Source organism: Grampus griseus (assembly GCF_964374135.1).
Source record: "Grampus griseus genome assembly, chromosome: X".
Classification (NCBI taxonomy): Eukaryota; Metazoa; Chordata; class Mammalia; order Artiodactyla; family Delphinidae; genus Grampus; species Grampus griseus.
This window is the reverse complement of record NC_138999.1, coordinates 41,765,832-41,790,018: the sequence shown is the minus strand read 5'-3', so window position 1 is coordinate 41,790,018 and position 24,187 is coordinate 41,765,832. Positions and strand designations below refer to the sequence as shown.

The 24,187-nt window shown below is 41.2% G+C and overlaps 1 protein-coding gene across 1 annotated transcript; it reads left to right on the top strand.

Moving 5' to 3' along the window:
• Positions 1–729: 729 nt before the first annotated feature.
• Positions 730–21,201, top strand: LOC309840034 (U3 small nucleolar RNA-associated protein 25 homolog; the record flags this gene model as incomplete). Its single annotated transcript, XM_082682039.1, is given in 4 exon segments — positions 730–836; positions 19,042–19,639; positions 19,641–20,095; positions 20,097–21,201. Coding segments are annotated over 4 exon segments (2,265 nt in total).
• Between the last annotated feature and the right edge of the window lie 2,986 nt (positions 21,202–24,187).

Sequence of the window (24,187 nt, the reverse complement as noted above, 5' to 3'; positions counted from 1 at the left end):
GGCCCTGCCCGCCTCCCAGACTCTCAGCCTCATATACCCCTCCCCACTTCCTGTACATACTCTGCTCTGCCTTACCTCTCACATGCTGAGCCATGCCAAGCCCTGCCCCCTCCCCCACTTGCACGTGCCACGCTGTGCGCTGTCTGCCCTGACTCACTCACCTAGAATAATTTGACAGTCTTTATTCTGAAAACTACTCCTACCTGAACCCAGTAACGCCTGCTAAAATATATAAATATACAAATGTTTTTAAATGTTTGCGTGCATTTGCACACACACGCAAATCATTACTCTCAAAGATTAAAAGAGCAAGCACACACACAAAGAATACACACGTTTTGGTTAAGACAGTTATCAACCAGAGAACACATACTAGTTTCGAGCCACAGATGCAATATTAATAAAAACTCACCCTGGCCTTAGTCTTAAAGGAAGTCTGAACACTTTCCAATGAATAAGCATCACACGGGGCACAGAGAAGTCGCGTTAGAAACAAAAGCCTTAACTTTTGAAAATTGAAAAGGCATTTCTAAACTCTTGGTAAAAAAAATAATAATAACGGAAATTAGAAAATACTTAGAGCTTAACGAAAACAATACATACCCAACTGTGGTCTCAGCTGACAATATAAGAAGACAGAAAATAATGATCTGAGCGCTCAACTCAAATTCGAACAAGTCCCCATACTGCCTCCAAAGACACCCATTATCAACCCCCAAATCCCCTTCGATGACCCCGTCACCCACCCCTCCGTCTTCAAAGCCCGGAAAGCGCTACACGGAGGAAAGCTTCAAGGCAGCTGAGGTAAAAACGGCAGCAAAGCGACTTCCGGTCCGGTATCGACCTTAGCGCCACCCCTTCCCGAGAGTACTGTGTTTGCACTTGCTCCAGACCCTTAATATCCGAGCTGCTGTACAGCCCAAAGTTTGAAACAAATGGTTACAGTGAAACAATAGTTGAGTACACGCTGTTCTGTGCGCCATGAAGGATACACTTGTTTCTTTTGACACCAGTGCCTCCCTGTTTCACACATCAGGGTGATCTTCACTGCATTATTGTATGTGGCAGGAAAATTGATCCCTTTACCATTTCCGATTACTTTGAAAAATTTCATATTAGTACCATTTTACTATCTGCTATTTCAGTCATGAGGTAGGCAATGAGAAAAACAAAGAAAAACAAGTAAATCAGCTTTTAGAAGTCGAGAAAGTAGAAAAAGATTTATGGAAAGGCAGGAAAATAGAAAGAAAAATGTAAGAAGGTAGTAATAAGTTCATATTTGAAATTTATACTTTATTACATAATCAGTAATAAAAAATTGTCAATGGGGTAAACTCTCCAGTTAAAGTCAGAGATTGTCATTTTGGATGAAAATTAACAAGTCTAGCCATATGCTGTTTATGCCAAACCTGGCAAATCATAAGGCTACAGAAACGTTTGAAATAAAAGGATGGAAGGAAATTTGCCAGGTACATGCTAATCAAAATAAAGCAAGGTCAATTATATTAATATCAGACTAAAAATACTAAGACAAAAAGTATTAATTGGGGTTCAAATGGTCATTCTATAATGATTTGATTCACCATGAACATGTAAAAATCTTATATAATACATGATTAAATCCAATCGTATATAATTAAATCCAATCTTATATAATACATGATTAAAATGATGTAAAATGAAAATAAAGAAAAATATATTAGTAAAAGTAAAACAAAAGTCAAATAGAAAAAAACATTATCATTGTGAAAGATTACAATCACACTGCTCACCTTTCAGGACTCAGCTTTGGCATCACCGTCTGGGAAGCTCTCTCTGCTTCCTTTCCATCTGGATGACCAGCCTCTCTTCTGAATGAATTTGTGGACATAATTATATAGCAAGAATGTTTCTTTTATTTTAATCTTGAAATTAAGAAGTAAATGGAGGCATTGTCTGAACCCCTCACACCTGTTTTGTCACACCCATCTTCCTCAACTAGAAATGAAGGCAGGGACAATGTTGGTCTTGCTCACTACTGGTTGCGCAGTGCCCAGCTTACACATGACACACAAGAGTGTCCAGTAGCTACTGATGATCAGGTGCCTTGCCTGGTGTTGTTGCAAAGTGGCAAATTACTGCAATTTATCTGGCTGCATATTATTCCTTGAAGATAAGAGCAAATAAATGCTGTAATTTACACTAGAGTTGCATCTAACTAATCATCATGTAGAAAAGCAAAGTTCAAAAATGTTAAGATGTTGCTGTTAAGAAGCTCTTGTCCTGGTTCGAGCCTAGCCTCTAAAGACAGTATCCCCTGCTAAATCTTCACAGTTTTTATCAAATCCAGTTTAGGGATTGGGGCAAGAGGTGAGAAATTCGAGCTGAACTAAGAAGTAGTCTGCGAGCTCTAAAGAAAGCATTACTACCTCTCTATGGCTGTGAATGTTTATAAGCACTACTTGTTTTGTCCCAGCTAAACTTTTAACTTCCCTTTGAGTTATTTTTCATCACTGTGGCTCATTCAAAGAATCTCGGACAGCGTTTTGCTCTTCACCTCTGACTTCAGACCTACCTCTCCAATATCTCCTGTCTCTTTACTGCTGATTTCTTTCATTCCCAGTTCCAAAGCCCTAGTTCAGGTTTCCTGTATTTTACATTATAATGAACTCCCACCTCTGACATGTGGCTGGCTAATCCATTTTGCCTCCAGGGTTGTCTTCCCAAAGGGCCACAGATGAAAAAATTATGTCACCATTCTCCTTGGGAATCTTCCCTGGATTCCCAGGGTATTCAGAATCAGTTCTCCACTCTGTGGTGTGCCCATCAAAGTTCTCTATGACAGGGCCCCACTTTCCTGTAATAGACAAATCCTCTTCCCAGGCCCTCCAGGTGTCAAACACTCAGGACATCCTGGATAGTCACTCTCTTGTCAATGCAGCATGGGCTTCCACATTCCAGGCCTTTGCTCAGGCTTGTCCTTCTCTTTTGCTTAGTCCTGCTCACCCTTCAAGACTCAGCTTTGGCATCACCATCTGGGAAGTTCCCTCTACTTCCTTTCCAACCAAGTGACCTGCTTCTCTTCTGAATGCACTTGTGGAAATAGTTATAATAGTGAGTGGTGTTCCTCTTATTTTAACCTTGGAATTATAAAGGATGGGGGAGAGTTGCCTGTACTTGTCTGTTTTGTATTTGTCTGCTTTTGCCTGTCAACTTTCTGCTTATCTTTCAACGTTAAGCTCAGGTGCCTGCCCCACTGGGAAGCCTTCCCCAAACCCCTTGCTCCTCCTTTTTCAGTTTTCTCACAACACCTCTGTCATTCTGCTTTGTGTCACTGTGTGGGTTGCAGGTTTCTCTCCTCTACTAGACAGTTAAGGCAATGCTGGAGTGTGAAGGACTCCCAGCACAGTGTTCCTACAACAGTTGTTGGTGATTCATATATTGGATGTTATAAAAACCAAAGTTTTAAGGTTTATTTTAAGAAATAGTCTTCACAAAGTGAGAGAGTGGCATGGACATATATATACTACCAAACGTAAAATAGATAGCTAGGGGGAAGCAGCCGCATAGCACAGGGAGATCAGCTCGGTGCTTTGTGACCATCTAAAGGGGTGGGATAGGGAGGGTGGGAGGGAGGGAGACGCAAGAGGGAAGAGATATGGGAACATATGTATATGTATAACTGATTCACTTTCTTATAAAGCAGAAACTAACACACCATTGTAAAGCAATTATACTCCAATAAAGATGTTAAAAAAAAAAGAAATGATAAAGGGAGTCCTGAAGGTTGAAATGAAAGGACAATAGACAGTAACTTGAAGCCATATGAAAAATAAAGATCTCAGTAAAGGTAAATACATGGGCAATTATAAAAGGCAGAATTATTGTAACAATGCTGCATAACCACATTGTTTGTTTTCTACATGATTTAAGAGACTACTACATTAAAAAAAAGCAATTATTAATCTAGAAGCTACTATAATTATAACTTTGGTTTGTAACTCCACATTTTGTTATCTTCATAATTTGACAGGCTAGGGCTTCCCTGGTGGCGCAGTGGTTGAGAGTCCGCCTGCCAATGCAGGGGACACGGGTTCGTGCCCTGGTCCGGGAAGATCCCACATGCCGCGGAGCGGCTGGGTCCGTGAGCCATGGCCGCTGAGCCTGCGAGTCCGGAGCCTGTGCTCCACAACGGGAGAGGCCACAACAGTGAGAGGCCCGCGTACCGCAAAAAACAAAAACAAAACAAACAAACAAAAAAAAAACAAATAATTTGACAGGCTAATGCATTCTTTAAAAATTATTAGCTTAAGTTATTGAACACACAATGTATAAAGAAGTAATTTTGTGAAATCAACAACTGAAAGAGGTGGGGATGGGGCTAAAGGAGAAATTTGTATATGTTACTGAAATTAAGCTGGTGTAAATTCAAATTAGAGTGTAATAACTTTAGGATGTTAAATGAAACCCCCATGGTAACCACAAAGAAAATTGCTATAAAATATACACCAAAGGAAATAAGAAAGGAATTTTAAAATTTCATTATCAAAAAAAAAAAAACCCAACAACTAAACGCAAAGGAAGACAGTGTTGCAGGGAAGGAGGGACAGAAAGCTAAAAGACATACAGAAAACAAATGCCAAAATGGAAGTAAGTCCCTCCTTATCAGTAATTACTTTAATGTAAATGGATTAAACTCTCCAATCAAAAGATAGAGATTGGCAGAAAGGATTTTTTTCAGAAAAGTGATCCAACTGTATGGGGTCTACAAGAAATTCATTTTAGATCCCCAAACACTAATAGGTTGAAAGTGAAAGTATGTAAAAGGTTATTCCATGCATAATAACCAAAAGAGAGCAGGGATGGCTATACTAATATCAGACTAATAAATTTTCAGTCAAAAACTCTTGACAAGAGACAAGGAAGGACATTATATATTAATTAAAAGTTCAAAACAGTGAGAATATATAACAATTATAAACATTTACATGCCTAATAACAGAACATCAAAATATATGAAGAAAAATTGACAGAATTGAATGGAGAAATAGATAGTTCTACAATAATAGTTGGAGACTTCAATACTCTACTCGCAATAATGAATACAACAACCAGACAAGAGATAACTAAGGAAACAGAGGACATGAACAACACAGTAAACAAACTCGATCTAACAGACATATACAGAACACTCTACCCACTACAGCAGAATACACATCCTTCACAAGTGTACATGGGACATATTCCAAGATAGACCACATGTTAGGCCACAGATTAAATCTCAATATTTTCTAAAAGTTAGATATCACACAGAGTATCTTTTCTAAAAACAATGGGAATGGGCATCATCAGATAATCTACAAGCAACAAATGCTGGAGAGGGTGTGGAGAAAACGGAACCCTTTTGCACTGTTGGTGGGAATGTAAATTGATACAGCCACTGTGGAGAACAGTATGGAGGTTCCTTAAAAAACAAAACATAGAATTACCATATGGCCCAGCAATCCCACTACAGAGCATATACCCAGAGAAAACCATAATTCAAAAAGACACATGCACCCAAATGTTCATTGCAGCACTATTTACAATAGCCAGGGCATGGAAGCAACCTAAATGCCCATTGACAATCAAATGGGTAAAGAAGATGTGGTACATATATACAATGGAATATTACTCAGCCATAAAAAGGAACGAAATTGGGTAATTTGTAGAGACGTGGATGGATCTAGAGACTGTCATACAGAGTGAAGTAAGGCAGAAAGAGAAAAACAAATATCGTATATTAATGTATATATGTGGAATCTAGAAAAATGGTACAGATGAACCGGTTTGCAAGGCAGAAATAGAGACACAGATGTAGAGAACAAACGTACAGACAGCCAGTGAGGAAAGTGGGGTGGGGGTGTGGTGGTGGGATGAATTGGGAGATTGGGATTGACATATATACACTAATATTTATAAAATAGATAACTAATAAGAATCTGCTGTATAAAAAATAAGAATAAAATAAAATATTAAAAAAATAAAAACAATGGGATAAAATTAGAGATCAATAACAGAAAGAAAATGGGAAATTTCAGAAATCTGTGGAAGCTAAACAACACACTCTTAAGCATCCAATGGATCAATAAAGAAATCACAAGGGAAATTAGGAAATACTTAGCGACAAATGAAAAAGAAAACATAACATATAAAAGATTATGGAGGACTTCCCTAGAGGTGCAGTGGTTAAGAATCTGCCTGCCAATGCAGGGGACACGGGTTCAATCCCCGGTCCAGGACCATCCCACATGCCATGGAGCAACTAAGCCCGTGCACCACAACTACTGAGTCTGCTCTCTAGAGCCCATGAGCCACAAATACTGAGCCCACGCACCACAACTACTGAAGCCCATGCACCCTAGAGCCCGCATACCACAACTACTGAGCCCGCGTGCTGCAACTACTGAAGCCTGGTGCCTGGAGCCCCTGCCCTGCAACAAGAGAAGCCACCACAATGAGAAGCCTGTGCACTGCAACAAAGAGTAGCCCTTGCTTGCCACAACTAGAGAAAGCCTGTGCACAGCAACGAAGACCCAACACAGCCCAAAAATAAGTAAAATTAAGAAAAAGAAAAGCTTATGTGACACTGTGAAAGCAATGCTAAGGGATAATTTATAGCTATAAACACATTAAAAAACAAGAAAGATCTCAAGTCAACATCTAACTTTACAACTTAAGGAACCTGTAAAAGAGGAAAAAATTAAATCCAAAGCTAGCAGAAGGAAAGAAATAATAAAGATTAGAGATAAAATGAAATAGAGAATAGAAAAGTGATAGAAAAGCAACAAAACCCAAAGCTGATTCTTGAAAAGATCAACAAAATGGATAAACATTTAGCTAGATGGACTAAGAAAGAAACAGAGGATTCAAATTATTAAAATCAAAAATGAAAGTGAGTACATTACTACTGATTCTACAGAAATAAAAAGAATTAAAAGAGAGTACTCTGAGCAATTGTATGCCAACAAATTGGATAACCTAAATGAAATGGACAAATTCCTAGAAAAACAAAGCTACCAAGACTAAACCATGAAGAAATAGAAAATCTGAAGAGACCAATAATTAGTAAAAAGATTGAATCGGTAATCAAAAATCTCCCAAGAAAGGAAATCTCTGGGCCTAATAGCTTTCTCAATGAATTCTACCAAACATTTAAAGAAAAACTAACATCATTCCTTCTCAAGCTTTTCAAAAAAAAATTGAAGAGTAAGGAATGTTCCCTAATTCATTCTATGAGGCCAGCCTTATGCTGATCCCAAAGCCAGACAGACACTACAAGAAAAAAAAATCCATCACAGACCAAAATCCCTTATGAACATTGATGCAAAAATAGTCAACAAACCAAATTAACAGCATATTAGGATTATACAACATGATCAAGTGGGATTTATTTCTGGAATGCATGGTTGGCTCAACATGAAAACTGAACAATGTAATACACCAACTGAACAAAATGAAAGGTCGAAAAGCCAAATGGTCATTTCAATTGATGGAGAAAAAGCATTTGACAAAATTCAACACTCTTTCATGATAAAAAAAAATCAACAAACTAGGAATTGAAAGAAACTACCTCAACATAGTAAGATTGATGTATGAAAAACCCACAGAAAATAACATACTCAGTGGTAAAAGACTGAAAACTTCCTCTAAGGTCAGACACAAGGCAAGGATGCCCACCTTTGCTACTGCTATTCAAAATAGTGGAAGTCCTGACCAGAGCAATTAGGCAAGAAAAAGAAATAAAAGGCATATAAATTGGAAAAGAAGAAGTAAAATGATCTCTGTTCACAGATAATATGCTCTTATATGTAGAAAACCCTACATTCCATAGAGACACCAAAAAAAAAAAAAACCCTGTTAGAACTAATATACAAATTCAGCAAAGTAGCAAGACATAAGGTCAGCACACAAAAATCAGTTGCATTTGTATGCACTAACAATGAACAATCCAAAAAGGAAATTTAAAAACCAATTGCATTTATAATATCAAAAGGAATAAAAATATTTAGGAATTAACTTAACCAAGGAAGTTAAAAGACTTGTACAATGAAAAGTACAAAACATTTCTGAAAGAAAATAAAGACAGAAATAAATGGAAAAATAACCCATGTTCATAGATTAGAAAACATAGGTAAGATGTCAATACTGATCTAGATTCAATGCAATCCTTATCAAAATCCCAATTTTTTTTCACACAAAAAATTCCTAAAATTCATATAGAATCTCAAGGGACCTTGAATAGCCAAAACAATCTTGTAAAAGAAGAACAAAACTGGACGACTCACATTTCCTGATTTCAGTCTTACTACAAAGGTACAGTAATCAAAACAATATGGTACTGGCATAAAGACAAACATATAAGCCAATGGAATAGAACAGAGAATCCAGAAATAAACCCTTGTATATATGATCAAATGATTTTTGAGAAGGCTATCAAGACCATTCAGTGGGGGGAAAACAGCCATTTCAACAAATGGTGCTGGGAAAACTGAATATCCACATGGGAAAGAATGAAGTTGGATCCGTACCTAACACCATATTAAAAAAATAACTCAAAATGGATCCATGACCTAAATGTAAGATCTAAAACTCTAAGAACATAGGGCAAACACTTCACAACCTTAGATTCAGCAATGGTTTCTTGGGTATGACACCAAAAGCATAGGCAACAACAACAACCAAAAAAATTTGACAAATTGAACTTCATGAAAATTAAAAATTTTTGTGCATCAGAAGACACTATCAGGGCTTCCTTGGTGGTGCAGTGGTTAAGCATCCACCTCCCAATGCAGGGGACATGGGTTCAAGCCCTGGTCCAGGAAGATCCCACATGCCGTGGAGCAACAAAGCCCGTGTGCCACAACTACTGAGCCTGCACTCTAGAGCCTGCAATCCACAACTACCGAGCCCACGTGCCACAATTACTGAAGCCCGCGCCTAGAGCCCAGGCTCCGCAACAAGAGAAGCCACCACAATGAGAAGCCTGTGCACCGCAACAAAGAGTAGCCCCGGCTTGCCACAACTAGAGAAAGCCCACGCACAGCAACGAAGACCCAATGCAGCCAAAAATAAATTAATTAATTTTTAAAAAGACACTATCAATAGAGTGAAAAAGGCAACACACAAAATGGGTGAAAATAATTGCAAACTGTATATCTGATAAGGGATTAATATCCAGAATATATACAGAACTCCTAAAACTCAACAACAAAACAACCCAATTAAAAAGTGGGCATGGGACTTCCCTGGCAGTCCAGTGGTTAAGACTTTGTGCTTCCAATGAAGGGGTCACGGGTTCAATCCCTGGTCAGGAAACTAAGATCCCGTAAGCTGCACAGTGCGGCCAAAAAAAAAAAGTGGGCAGAGGACCTGAATAGACATTTTCCAAGGAAGACACACAGATGGACAACAGGCACATGAAAATACACTCAACATCACTAATTGTTAGAGAAATACAAATCCAAACTACATGTAATACCGCTTCACACTCATTAGCAGAGCTACTATCAAAAAACAGAAAATAACTAGTGTTGGCAAGGATGTGGAAAAATTGGAACCCTTGTGCACTGTTAGTGGGAATGTAAAATGTACAGCCACTATGGAAAAAAGTGTTAACAGTTTCTCAAAAAATTAACAGTAGAACTACCATATGATCCAGCAATTCCACTTCTGGATATATATTCAAAAGAATTGAAAGCAGGGTCTTAAAGAGATATTTGTCCTCCCATGTTTATAGCAGCTCTTAGAAAGAGCAATAACTCCGTTCTGCCTACCGGTACCGGGAATGTGGTCTTTTCAAGTCTGCCACTGAACTGGGGAGTTGGGGGTGGGAGTAGGGAAAGTTAAAATGCCACAGAACTTGCTGTTCGTACTGAGATTCAGTATATGTTCTTGATTAAATGCTTCCCAGGTAACTGAAAAACTTTGGTTGATTTCCAGAGTTGTGAAAAAGTTGATTTTGACAATATTTTGCCAGTTTTTTCATTGCTTTTATGGAAGGGTGAAATTCCAGGGATCCTTACTCCTCCATCTTTGCTAATAGTGCTCCCTTTTATCCTTTTTTACATCTTTAGGACCTGCAGTGATTTCACCTCTGTCATTCTTAATCTTAGTGACTAGTGTCTTCTCTCTTTTTTTCCTGATCATTCTGGTTAGAGGTTTCACAATTTTATTGATCTTCTCAAAGAACTAGCTTCTGGTTTCATTGATTTCCTCTATTGATTTTCTGGTTTCTATTTCATTGATTTCTGCTCTGATCTTTATTATTTCCCTTCTTCTAATTACTTTAGATTTAATTTGCTCGTACAGCTTTTGTTTCTTAAGAAGGAAGCTGAGATTACTGCTTTAAGAGCATTCTTAATTTCTAATATAAATGCTTAGTGCTATAAATGTACCTCTAAATATTTCTTTAGCTGAATCCCCCAATTTTTATATTCTGTGCTTTCATTTTCATTTAGGTCAAAATATCTTATAATTTCAAGTTTTATTTCTTCTTTCATCTACAGATTATTTAGAAGTATGTAATTTAGTTTCAAAACATTTGGGGATTTTCCAGGGATCTTTCTGGTTTTGATGTCTAATTTAATTCAGTTCTGGTCCCAGGCCATACTTTGTATGATATGAATACTTTTAAATGTATTTGATTGGTTCCATGACCCTGAATATGGTCTATCTTGGTAAATGGGTTACATGTGCTCTTGTAAAGGAAGTGTAGTCTGCCGATATGCTCTATAAATGTCAATGAGGGCAAGTTGGTTGATAGTGTTATCCAAGTCTTCTATATCCTTACTTCTTCTCTTCTGTTTACTTCTTCTAGTGATTATTGAGAGAAGGGTGTTGAAATATTGGACTGTAATTGTGGATTGATTTATTTCTCCTTGCAGTTCTATCAGGTTTTTCTTGACACTTTTTGAAGCTCTGTTATTAGGTCCCTAAACATTCAGGATTGTTATGTCCTTTTGATGAATTAACCCCTTTATTATTACAGAATGAACCTGTCGAGAGAAAAACTGTGACTCTAAGAGTACTTAAAGATTTTACTCAACGGATGTGCATCAGTTAGAAACTTAAGAACGATAAACTTCCCAAGCTGAGGCAGGATTAATTTATATAGGGCAAGAAGGGCATATGACTGTGGTCTGTCCCAGGCTGCAATTTTTCTTATCTGTAACTGCTGAAAATTTGTGGTTCGAACTGTTGAGAGACTGTTCCAGTTTTCCATGCCTTCTTCTCAGGATCACAGGTGCAATCTCATGCCTGCAGCTTTCAGAACAGTTTTTTTGAAACCTGTTTCTGTCATTCTTAAAGTTTTTCAAAGTTCAGGAGAAGAGGAGATTGAAAAAAGGAGGAGGGAAGAGAGAAGGGGAGATCAAGATGGCAGAGGAAGAGGATGCAGAGCTCACCTATACCCACAAACACATGAAAAATACATCAACGTGTGGAACAATTCTCACTGAAAACAAACTGGAGACTGGCAAAATGGCTGTAAAAATGATCCACACAGAATCAGCTAGGAAGGGAAGAGAAGCAATCAGGTCAAGACATGCACCCCTGAGAGAGGGCACAGAAGATGAAGGGGACTGCACAGGCTCAGAGGTCCTCCCTGGGGAGTGAGAAGTTCAAGCCACATATTGAGCACCCAGCCTTGGGGTCTGACACGGGGAAGACAAGAAACTGGAGCTGGTTTGAAAACCAGTGAGACTAATAGGAGGGCTGTAAGAAACCTACACACCACTCATGAAGAGCATGCACATGCTTGCTTACTCCCCGGAACAAGGGTGGGGAAGCATATTGAAACTACCCAGGACTCTGGCTGGTTTCCCATGACCAACCCAGCATGTGACCCAGCCTGAGCTAAGCCTCTGCTCTGGCCCCACTTGCTCCATGGTGCAGCTCTGCATTAGGGTGAGGGCTACCATGGCAGAGGGGAGTGCACAGTTGTGAGGGACCGAGCTGGCTCAGACCCAGCATGGCATCTAAACAAGGTGAAGGCAGCCATTGCTGGCACTTGCAGGAATGGTCCAGAACAGTGACTGGTGCTGGTACTGCTACAGCCTGTGCCCTGACCCACACCAAGCACCTGCTCCAGCTCCTCTTGCTCCAGTACTGCTCCCCTTTGGGACAAGGGTGCCCGTGCTGGGAGACGGGAGAGCACACACTTAGAGGGAATGGAGCCAGCTCAGACCAGACTCTTAGGACTTATGCTCCAGCAACTTAGGACCCACCCCCACCCCTACCCCCACCCCCACCCCCAACAGGGTGGTGTTGGCCACTGAGCAGAGGAGAAGCCCTAGACCACATCTGGCCCTGGCTCTAGCCCCTCCATTTCCAGCCCCACCTTCTACCAATGTGATAGCTACCAGCACACTCTGGGGGAAGATGTGATTCATGCTCACTTCAGATCCAGCTCTCCCATCAAAGCCACTGGGCACATGAAGACAGTATTGTGATGCTCCCACACAAGGACCCTCCTTCAAGATTGGTATAGGTAACTATTTCACCTAATTTCATAGAGACAGAGGAAGTTAAGCAAAATGAGAAGGCAGAGGAATTTTTTCAGATGAAAGAACAAGAGAAAACCCCTGAAAAAACAACTAATGAAACAGAAATTATTTATTATTATTAAAGAGTTCAAAGCATTAGCAATAAAATGCTAACCGAATTAAGGAAACAGATATATGAACACAGTGAGAATTTTAACAAGGAACAAGAAAATATTAAAAAGAAACAGGCAGAACTGAAGAATAAAATAACTGAAATGACAAATACACTAGGAGGAATTAACAGCAGACTAGGTGATACAGAAGAACACATAACTGATCTGGAAGATAGAAAAATGGAAATCACCCAATTAGAACAGCAGACAGAAAGACAAATGAAAAAGAAAACGAAAGCAACATACGAGATCTACGGGATAATATAAAACATGCCAACATCCGCATTATAGGGCTTCCAGAAGGAGAAAAGAGAGGAAAGGGAATTGAAATGTATTTGAAGAAATTATGGTTGAAAACTTCTGAAACCTAAAGAAAGAAACAGATATCCAGGTACAGGAAGCACAGAGGGTCCCAAGCAAGATGAACCCATACAGACTCACACCAAGATATATCATAATTAAAATGGAAAAAGTTAAAGATAAAGAGAGGACTCTAAAGGCGGCAAAGAAACATGGAGTCAGTTACAAGGGAACCCCCATAAGGCTCTCAGCTGATTTCTCTTCAGAAACTTTGCAGGCCAGAGGGAGTGGCATGATATATTCCAAGTCCTGAAAGGGAAAAACCTGCAACTTAGGATACCCTACCCAGCAAGATTACCATTTAGAATAGAAAGAAAGATAAAGAATTTCTCAGACAAGCAAAAGCTAAAGGAATTCAGCAATATTAACCTCCCTAAAAGAAACATTGAAGGGTTTTCTCTAAAAAGAAAAGAAGCAAGAATCTATTGGAAAGGCAGATATATAAAAGGATTGATGATCACTTAAATAAGCCAGTACATAGATTAAAAAACATCAAAAAAATTTGTAAAAGCAATTGTAACTACAATTAACAGCAAAAGGATAAGCATGAACATGTAAAATAGAACATCAAAATCACAAAATGTGGGGGAGGGAAGTAAAAAATGTACATCTTTTAGAATGTGTGTGACCTTAAATGATTATCAGTTTATAGCAAGTAGATACAATTATGGGTCAACATATATGAATCCCACGGTAACCACAAATCAAAAATCAACAATAGATACACAAAAAAACAAAAAGAAAGGAACTCAGGCATACTACAAAAGAAAATCATCAAACCACAAAAAGAAAAAGAAATGAACAAAAAACTACAAAAAAATGAGAAAACAAGGAATTAAATGCTAATAAATACATACCTATCAATAATTACTTTAAATCTCAATGGACTAAATACTCCAAACAAAACAGGGTGGCTGACTGGATAAAAAAACAAGACCCTTCAACATGCTGCCTACAAGAGACTTCAGGGTGAGAAAACACACACAGAATGAAAGTGAGGGGATGGAAAAAGTTATTTTGTGCAAATGGAAATGACAAGAAAGCAGGGCTAGCCATACTCGTATCAAAATACACTTTAAAACAAAGGCTATAATGAAAAACAAAGAAGAGGATACTACACTCGTTAACATATATGTGCCCAATACAGGAGCACCTAAATATGTAAAGCAAATACTGACAGACATAAAGGAAGAAATTGACAATAGTACAATAAGAGTAGGAGACTTTAACGCCCCACTGACATCAACGGGCAGATCACTGAGACAGAAAATCAATAAAGCAATAGAGGTCCTAAATGACACAATAGACCAGTTGGACTTAATTGATATCTACAGGGCACTACGTGCAAAGAAAGCAGAATACACATTCTTTTCAGGTGCAAATGGAACGCTCTCCAGGATAGATCACATACTAAGTCACAAAACAAGCCTCAACAAATTTACGAGGATAGAAATTATTTCAAGTATCTTTTCTGACCACAAAGGCAAAAGCTAGAAAATAACTACAGAAAAAAAAAGGGGGAAAGAACAAACACGTGGAGACTAAACAACATGCTATTAAAAAAAAAGTCAACAATGAAATCAAAGAGGAAATCAGAAAATACCTCAAGACAAATGAAAATGAAAACACAATTTTCCAAAATCTGTGGGATGCAGCAAAATCAGTTCATAGCAGTACAGACCATTCTCGAGAAATAAGAAAAATCTCAACTAAACAACCTAGCTTACCACATGAAAGAATTAGAAAAAGAAGAACAAACAAAGCCCAAAGTCAAAGTAGGAAGGAAATAATAAAGATCAGAGAGGAAGTAAAAAAAATAGAGATAAAAAAACCAAAAAGGTAAATGAAACCAAGAGCTGGGTTTTCAAAAGGATAATGAAACTGATAAACTTTTAGCCAGGCTCACAAAGAAGAAAAGAGAGAGGACCCAAATAAACAAAATAAGAAATGAAAGAAGAGAGATAATAATGATATCACAGAGATTAAAAAAATCATAAGAGAGGGCTTCCCTGGTGGCGCAGCGGTTGAGAGTCTGCCTGCCGATGCAGGGGACACAGGTTCGTGCCCCGGTCCGGGAAGATCCCACATGCCATGGAGCAGCTGGGCCCATGAGCCATGGCCGCTGAGCCTGCGCGTCCGGAGCCTGTGCTCCACAACGGGAGAGGCCACAACAGTGAGAGACCCACGTACTGCAAAAAAAAAAAAAAAAAAAAATCATAAGAGAATACTGTGAACAGTTATATGCCAACAAATTGGACAACCTAGAAGAAATGGACAAATTTCTAGAAACATACAGCCTGCCAAGACAGAGTCAAGCAGAAACACAGTTTGAACAGACTGATCACTAGAAGTGAAATTGAATCTGTAATTAAAAAATATAAAACTTCCAGGAGGACCTTCAAGATGGCAGGGGAGTAGGACATGGAGATCACCTTCCTCCCCACAAATACATCTAAAATACATCTACACATGGAACAACTCCTAATGAACACCTACTGAACGCTGGCAGAAGACCTCAGACTTACAAAAAGGCAAGAACATCTCCACGTAGCTGGGTAGGGCAAAAGAAAAAAGAAAAAAACAGAGACAAAAGAGTAGGGACAGGACTTACCCCTCTGGGAGGGAGCCGTGAAGGAGGAAAAGTTTCCACACACTAGGAAGCCCATTCACTGGCAGAGATGGGGGGTGGCGGGGCGGAAGCTTCGGAGCTATGCAAGAGAGCCCAGCAACAGGGTGCGGAGGGCAAAGCAGAGAGAATCCCGCACAGAGGATTGGTGCCAACCACCACTCCCCAGCCTGAGATGCTTGTCTGTTCAGGGCAGGTGGGGGCTGGGCACTGAGGCTCAGGCTTCGGAGGTCAGACCCCAGGGAGAGGACTGGGGTTGGCTGCGTGAACACAGCCTGAAGGGGGCTAGTGCACCACAACTGAGGGAGTCTGGGAAAAAGCCTAGGCCTTCCTGAGAGGCAAGAGACCATTGTTGCAGGGTGCTCAAGGAGAGGGGCAATCCCACCATAGGAGCTTCTACCTACATGCACTCACAGACGGCAGGGCATCACCCATGCGAGCCGCAGCTGCTACCTAGGATCCCAGAGGCGGGCGCGACGGCTGCCGCTGCTGCTGCCGAGGGTCCCGGGAGCAAGTGCAGGTCACTGCCCACACCTTCCTGGGAGCCTGTGCTGCCCACCACTGCCAAGGGTCCCATTATCTGGGGCCAACTTCCCTGGGAGAATGCATGGCATGCCTCAGGCTGTAGCAACTTCCTGCTGGCCTCTGCCACTGCAGGCACTCCCCCCACACCCCAACTGTGACAGCTGTATCCCTCCCTCTCCCCGGCCTGAGTGAGCAAGTGAGCCCTAATCAGCCTCTGCTTTCACCCCTCTTGGCTGGGCAGGAACAGATGCCTGAGGGTGGCTGACAGGCAGAGGAAGGGCCAAAACCAAAGGTGAACTCCAGGGGCTGTGCGACCAAAGAAGAGAAAGGGAAATCTCTCCGTGCAGCCACAGGAGCAGCGGATTAAACCCCTGCAATTGGCTTGGTAAAACCTGAATCTGTGAAATATCTGAAGAGAAAACGAGTGTTCCCACAATCGAGGCTGTGGACTTTGGGGGCAACTGTGGACTTTGGAGACAAGTACATGCAGGAGTAAGGCCAGATCAGAGTCTGAGCTGGCCCCACAGTGCCACAGCAGGTCCAGAGACCTACCTAGAAGTATTGGAGGACCATTGTTTGGGGGTGCGCAAGGAGAGGGGATTCAGAGCACCGCCTAAACGAGCTCCAGAGACGAGCGTGAGCCGCAGCTATCAGTGCGGACATGAGAGATGGGCATGAGACGCTAAGGCTGCTGCTGCAGCCACCAAGAAGCCTGTGTGCGAGCACAGGTCACTATCCACACCTCCTCTCCGGGAGCCTGTGCAGCCCACCACTGCCAGGGTCCCACGATCCAGGGACAACTTCCCCGGGAGAACACACAGCACACCTCAGGCTGTTGCAATGTCACACCGGTCTCTGCCACCACAGGTTTGCCCCGCATTCTGTACCCCTCCCTCCCCCTGGCCCGAGTGAGCCAGAGCCCCCTAATCAGCTGCTACTTTAACCCCATCCTGTCTGAGCGAAGAACAGACACCCTCAGGCGACCTACACGCAGACGTGGGGCCAAATCCAAAGCCGAACCCCAGGAGCCGTGCAAAAAATAAGAGAAAGGGAAATTTCTCCCAGCAGCCTCAGGAGCAGTGGATTAGAGCTCCACAATCAACTTGCATCTCTGGAATACCTGAATAGACAACGAATCATGCCAAAATTGAGGCAGTGGACTTTGGGAACAACTGTAGACTTGGAGTTTGCTTTCTGCATCTAATTTGTTTCTGGTTTTATGTTTATCTTAGTTTAGTATTTAGAGTTTATTATCATTGGTAGATATCTTTATTGATTTCGTTACTCTCTTCCTTTTTATATATATATTTTTTTCCTTTTTCTCCTTTTGTGAGTGTGTATGTGTATCCTTTGTGTGATTTTGTTTGTATAGCTTTCCTTTTACCATTTGTCCTAGGGGCCTGTCTGTCCGTTTTTTTTTTGCTTTTGGTTTTTTTTTTAGTATAGTTTTTAGGGCTTGATATCACTGGGGGATTTGTTTTTTTGGTTCGGCTGCTCTCTTCTTTCTTTCTTTCTTTTTTTAAAAATTTTTAATATTTTTTTATTTTAATAACTTTATTTTTTCTTTCTTTTCTCCTTCCTTCCTTCCTTTCTCTCTTTCTTTCTTTCTTTCCTTCTTTCTCTCTCGCTCTCTCTCTCTCTCTTCCTCCCTCCCACCCTCCTTCCCTGCCTCCCTCCCTCTCTCTCTCTCTCTCTCTTTCTTTCTTTCTTTCTTTCTTTCTTTCTCCCTTTAATTCTGAGCCATGTGGCTGACAGGGTCTTGGTGCTCCAGCCAAGTGTCAGGCCTGTGCCTCTGAGGTGGGAAAGCCGAGATCAGGACATTGGACCACCAGAGACCTCCCAGCTCCACGTAATATCAAACAGTGAAAGCTCTCCCAGAGATCTCCATCTCAAAGCTAAGAGCCAGCTCCATTCAACAACCAGCAAGCTACAGTGCTGGATACCCTACAACTAGCAAGGCAGGAACACAACCCCACCCATTAGCAGAGAGGCTGCCTAAAATCATAATAAGGTCCCAGACACCGCAAAACACCACCGGACACGGTTCTGCCCACCAGAAAGACAAGATCCAGCCTCATCCACAAGAACACAGGCACCAGTCCCCCCCCACCAGGAAGCCCGCACAACCCACTGAACCAACCTTAGCCACTGGGGGCAGACATCAAAAACAACAAGAACTATGAACCTGCAACCTGCAAAAAGGAGACACCAAACACAGTAAGTTAAGCAAAATGAGAAGACAGAGAAACACACAGCAGATGAAGGAGCAAGGTAAAAACCCACCAGACCAAACAAATGATGAGGAAATAGGCAGTCTACCTGAAAAAGAATTCAGAGTAATGATAGTAAAGATGATCCAAAATCTTGGAAATAGAATGGAACAAGGACCTAGAAGGATTAAAGCGCAAAGAAACAATGATGAACAACACAATAAATGAAATACAAAATTCTCTAGAAGGAATCAATAGCAGAATAACTGAGGCAGAAGAACGGATAAGTGACCTGGAAGATAAAATAGTGGAAATAACTACCACAGAGCAGAATAAAGAAACAAGAATGAAAAGAATTGAGCTCCCAGCCCCGCCCACCCCGGCGGGTGAGCAGACAAGCCTCTCGGGCTGATGTTGAACTATCCTTGCGTCTCTGGAATAAACCCCACTTGATCATGACTTTTTTTTTTTAACATCTTTATTGGGGTATGATTTCTTTACAATGGTGTGGATCATGACTTCTTTAGAACTACAAGCTCCTGAACTGCTTTCGTCCACTGATCTTCTTTCTAAGTTACAAGAGAAGACAGCTTTACCAAATCTTTTATTTCAAAACATTGAACTTCTGTTTTCCACCTTCCAAGGGTTTCCAGAAAGGAAGCAAAACCACAGACTTGTCAACTGTCAGAGAGTTTAGATACTTCAAGTTCTGAAAGTGAAGCAGAGAGTGAACCAGAACAAGTTTCTGGTTACAACAGACTACTTGCCACATTAAAGGATGTTTCCAAGGAAGATGAGGAGGAGGAAGAGGAAGAAGAAGACAGTGTTATAGATGAGACAGAAATGAATCTTGAAGATGGCGATAGTGACATCAGTGTGGAGGAAGAGACGGCAGTAGCGTCTACTGACATGCAGAAGAATGCGGCCTTACCTGCTGACCCTAAGGGAAAAGATGGGCACGGGCCACCTGGCACATCAGAGGAATCCCCAGAGGAGTTTACAGATGCAAAACATGAGTCACTCTTCAGCCTAGAAACCAACTTTCTCGAAGAGGAAAGAGAAGGCAACTGTTCTCTGAAAGCATTACAAGATCCATTTGCACAACATGTAAACAAAGAACTGAAAGAAAAAGAAATCCAGGCTGTTGCCACAAATCCCAAAACTACCCACCAGCTAAAATGGCCCATCCTGGGCCAGCTTGTCTTTTCATCCAGGTTTCAACAGTTGGAAACCGGAAACCTGTAAACCCCCAAAGGACATTGACTTAAAGTCACTTCATCTCCAGAAGCCTCTGGAATCCACCTGGATCAAGACCAACAGCCAGTTCCTCTCTGGTCCCCCAAATTCAAGTAGCCCCTTCACACCCCTCCAGAAAGAGCTCTTCTTAATTATGAATTCTTACCGGGACCTGTTCTACCCAGAAAGGACTGCCCTGAAGAATGGGGAAGAGATCCGCCACGTGTACTGCCTGCATGTGATAAATCACGTCCTCAAAGCCAATGCCCAGGTGCTTACCAACAACAGCAGGTGCCGAAGCCAGAAACTTGGGGTGGGTGATGATGATGACTTCAGGGACCAAGGGCTAACGAGGCCCAAGGTGCTGATAGTGGTGCCATTCCGGGAAGCTGCTTTGCGGGTGGTACAGCTCTTCATCAGTCTTCTTGAGGGCGACAGCAAGAAGAAAATAATTGTAGGCAACAAAAAGGTTTAATGGAGAGTATGGCTCAGATCCCAAGGAGAGACCACCCAACCTGAAGAGGCCTGAGGATTATGAAGCTGTATTTGTCGGCAACATCGATGACCACTTCAGGACTGGAGTGGCAATACTGCAGAGAAGCATCCGACTTTATGCCCCCTTCTATTCGTCAGACATCCTCATTGCCTCCCCTCTGGGCTTGAGGACCATCATTGGTGGAGAAGGAGAGAAGAAGAGAGATTTTGACTTTCTGTCTTCTATTGAGCTTCTCATCATTGATCAAGCTGACATTTACCTGATGCAGAACTGGGAGCATGTCTTGCATTTGATGAACCACATGGACCTACTGCCCTTGGACTCACATGGGGTGGACTTTTCTCGAGTGCGCATGTGGAGCCTCAATAATTGGTCCAAGTACTATCGTCAGACGCTGCTGTCTGGGGCCCTGCAGGATGCCCAGATCAACTCTGTGTTCATCAAATACTGCGTCCATGGGCAAGGCCAGGTGGCTGTGAGGAACGTCCCGATGACAGGCTGCATCAGTCATGTCCTGGTGCAGCTCCCACGTGTCTTCCAGAGGATGGAAGCTGAAAACCTAGCTTCAGTGATTGATGCCAGGTTTAACTTTTTCGTCAACAAGATTTTGCCTCAGTATCGTGATGCAGTCATGTCTCACACACTTATCTATGTCCCCTCCTACTTGGACTTTGTGCGTCTCCGAAATTACTTCAGGAAGGAGGAACTGAACTTCACTCATATCTGCGAGTGTGCCCAGAAGTCTGGTGTCTCCAGGGCCAGACACTTCTTCCTTCAAGGAGAGAAGCAGTTCCTGCTCCTCACAGAGCGCTTCCATTTCTACAAAAGATACACAATAAAAGGCATCAGGAACCTGATTTTCTATGAACTGCCAACATATCCCCACTTCTACCGTGAAGTCTGTAACATGCTGCAAGCCACCACCAGAGGAGAGGAAGCTGCCTGGACCTGCACTGTCCTCTACTCCAAGTACGATGCCCAGAGGTTGGCTGCTGTGGTCGGGGTCGAGCGGGCTGCACAGATGCTGCAGTCCAAGAAGAACGTCCACCTCTTCATTACTGGAGAGAGATGAGAATTGGTTGGACAGGAAATGGTGTTTGGTGTGATATGTCATGCTTGGTTCTGTGTCACTTGGACCTGATTCTGATCACTTACACAAAGAAGGGCTGCAACAAGGAAGGAGCACCAGGCAGGTTCTTATCAGATACTTCTTTCTTTTCAGATCATATATACCTGAAAAGTTCAGTGTAAACCAGATTTTGGTAAAACCCATCTTTCAGAGGTCAGGGGAGAGCTCATGGGACTCTGAGAAGTTGATAGAAGGAAACTTCTACTTGTGAATTTTTTTGGACGCCATAAATTCTTTTGTTGTGACTTCACCTCTAATTTATTACACTTGGTAAATTCTTAAAAAAAAAAAGAACGAAAAGAATTGACTCAATCTACACTACCAACTCTGCAGGGGTAGTGTGAAAGCAGCATAGACAATATGTAAACAAATGAGTGTGGCTGTGTTTCAATAAAACTTTATTTATAAAAACTGGTGGTGGGCCAGATTTGGCCTATGGGTTCTAGTTTGCTGATCCCTGATATAAAGAACTCTTAAAAATTGAGAAACATGGGCCTAAAAACCTCATTTTAAAAATGTGGGAGCAACCTAAATGTCCATTGACAGATGAATGGATAAAGAAGATGTGGTACATATATACAATGGAATACTACTCAGCCACCAAAAAGAATGAGATAATGCCATTTTCAGCAACAGGGATGCAACTAGAGATTATCATACTAAGTGCAGTAAGTCAGAAAGAGAAAGACAAACACCATATGATATCACTTATATATGAAATCTAAAACCTGACACAAATGCATCTACGAAACAGAAACAGACTCACAGACGTAGAAGACAGACTTGTGGTTTCCAAGGGGGATGGAGGGTGGGGGAGGGATGGAGTGGGACGCTGGGGTTAGCATATGCAAGCTATTATATATGGAATGGATAAACAAGGGAAAAAATATTTAAAAAAAGAATATGTATATGTATAACTGAATCACTGCTGTACAGCAGAAATTAACACAACATTGTGAATCAACTATACTTTAATACAAAACAAATTTAAAAAATGGGAAGACATGAACAGGTAATTCACAAAAAGAAAAAGAGATGTACGATGGCCACCAAATATATTTTTAAAGCTCAAACTTACTTACAATTAGCAAAATGCACATTAAAATAACACCAAGATGCCATGTCTCATCTATCAGACTGGTAAAAATTAAAAGTGTGACAATATGTTATGTTGGTGAGGCTGTGGGGAAAAAAGCACTCTAGTATATTTCTGTTGGGAACACAAACTGCTTCAATCCTTCTGGCGAGGAATTGGGTAATATCTAACTAGACTACATTTGTTCTTACCTCTTGAGTCAGCAATCCTACATCTAGAAATCCATCTTAAAGATCTCCAACAAAAGGAAGACTATGAATGGATATGGAATGATTTCATACTGTTAAATGAAAAAAGTGAAGCTTTAAAGAGTGTCTAGAAAGAAGGGGATATAAGAAGACATACATGTCCTTGCAAAAGAAATACAGGAGGATACACTTGAAACTAAAGAGCTCACTTACCTACAGGGGATAGGTGGGAAAGGGACAGGATAGTAGGGACAAGGAGATAAGTGACGCTTCTCTGAATATACCTTTTTGTGTAGCTTTGATTCATGAAACCATACTGTTTCACATCCTCCAAAAAAATTAAAATTAACTACAATGTGGGGTGAACCCTAAATGACATATACACTAACAAATGAACATACCTATATTAAAAATGAATAGTATAACGGCACTGAAGAGGATGGGAAAGGAAAGAAATTAGCCTAAGTATTTCAGTTATCAGTAGAGGGCATAGAAAGACACTGGAAGAGGAAGAGACTTCTCTTCCTAGCTCTGGTGTGCTGCTCTCACCAAGTTCCTGCAGCACCCATGGCTTCTGCAGTGCATCCCTAGGTGGACAGCAGCACCCAGCGGCCATAAGCATGTGGCACATCCCATAAACGTCTTCCCCCGTCATCCCAGAGGGCAGACTTCCATCAAGCCCTGCCAACCAGCTCAGCAAACTTCTCTGCCATCCAATGGGTCTTGGTCGTGCCCTTTCCAATTAGATCAAATTCTAAGCTGGGGCGGAGAGATGGGGAGTGGCCTCTTTCTCAGGTGCTTTATCTCAGCACTAGGGATAAAGGCTACTCCCTATATTTGCTATTCTTTGGAGTGCTCTTTACCTCTTAGTAGCCAATCTCCCATTCCTCCAATTCCCTGTTATAGTTAATTACTTATATTAAACATGCTCTCTTCAAACTCCTGTGTGATTTCTGTCTCTTGATTGGGCTCTAAGAATATACTAGGTAACACTGGAGTGTTCTGCCTAGTCAGTGAGCACATTTAGTGCCCAGATCCTGTTTCTCAATACCATTCTCCAATAAAAGGAGTTAGGGCTTCTTGGAGAAGTGCTTGAGTCCAGGGCTGGAGCAGGGAAACTACAAGATGAACCTGAAACATCTTGTGGTGCCAAAAAGTAAGAACGTACTCAAAAAAGGCAGGGCATGTCAAAAAGATACAGAAGCCAACCCAGAGGAGCTCCTAATGGCCAAAGCTAGAGATCTGAGCAACAAAACATAAACAATAGTATTGGATTATAACCCATGAAATAAAAATGAATATCCATAAGTCCATACTGATATAAATACATGATTGAATAAACTAATAAATGGGAGAGATGAGACAGATAACTTGGAGAATTTCAAATAATGTGTGTAGATATTTCCCCGTCCAGGAGGTAGTGGTTAACATCCTCTCCCCATCCCTGGGTGTGCTTAGTGACTTGCTTCCTAAGACTGGAGTATAGAAAGGGGGTGGGGAGTAACTTTATAGTGGAGAAAGCTGGCAAACCTCTGCCAAGGGAGTGATCAAGGTTAACATTATTGGGGATAAGTCAGGTTGATAGCATGTACCCCTGATATGAAGTGATGAGAATGGTACTTCACTTCTGTGGTATTCTTCCCAA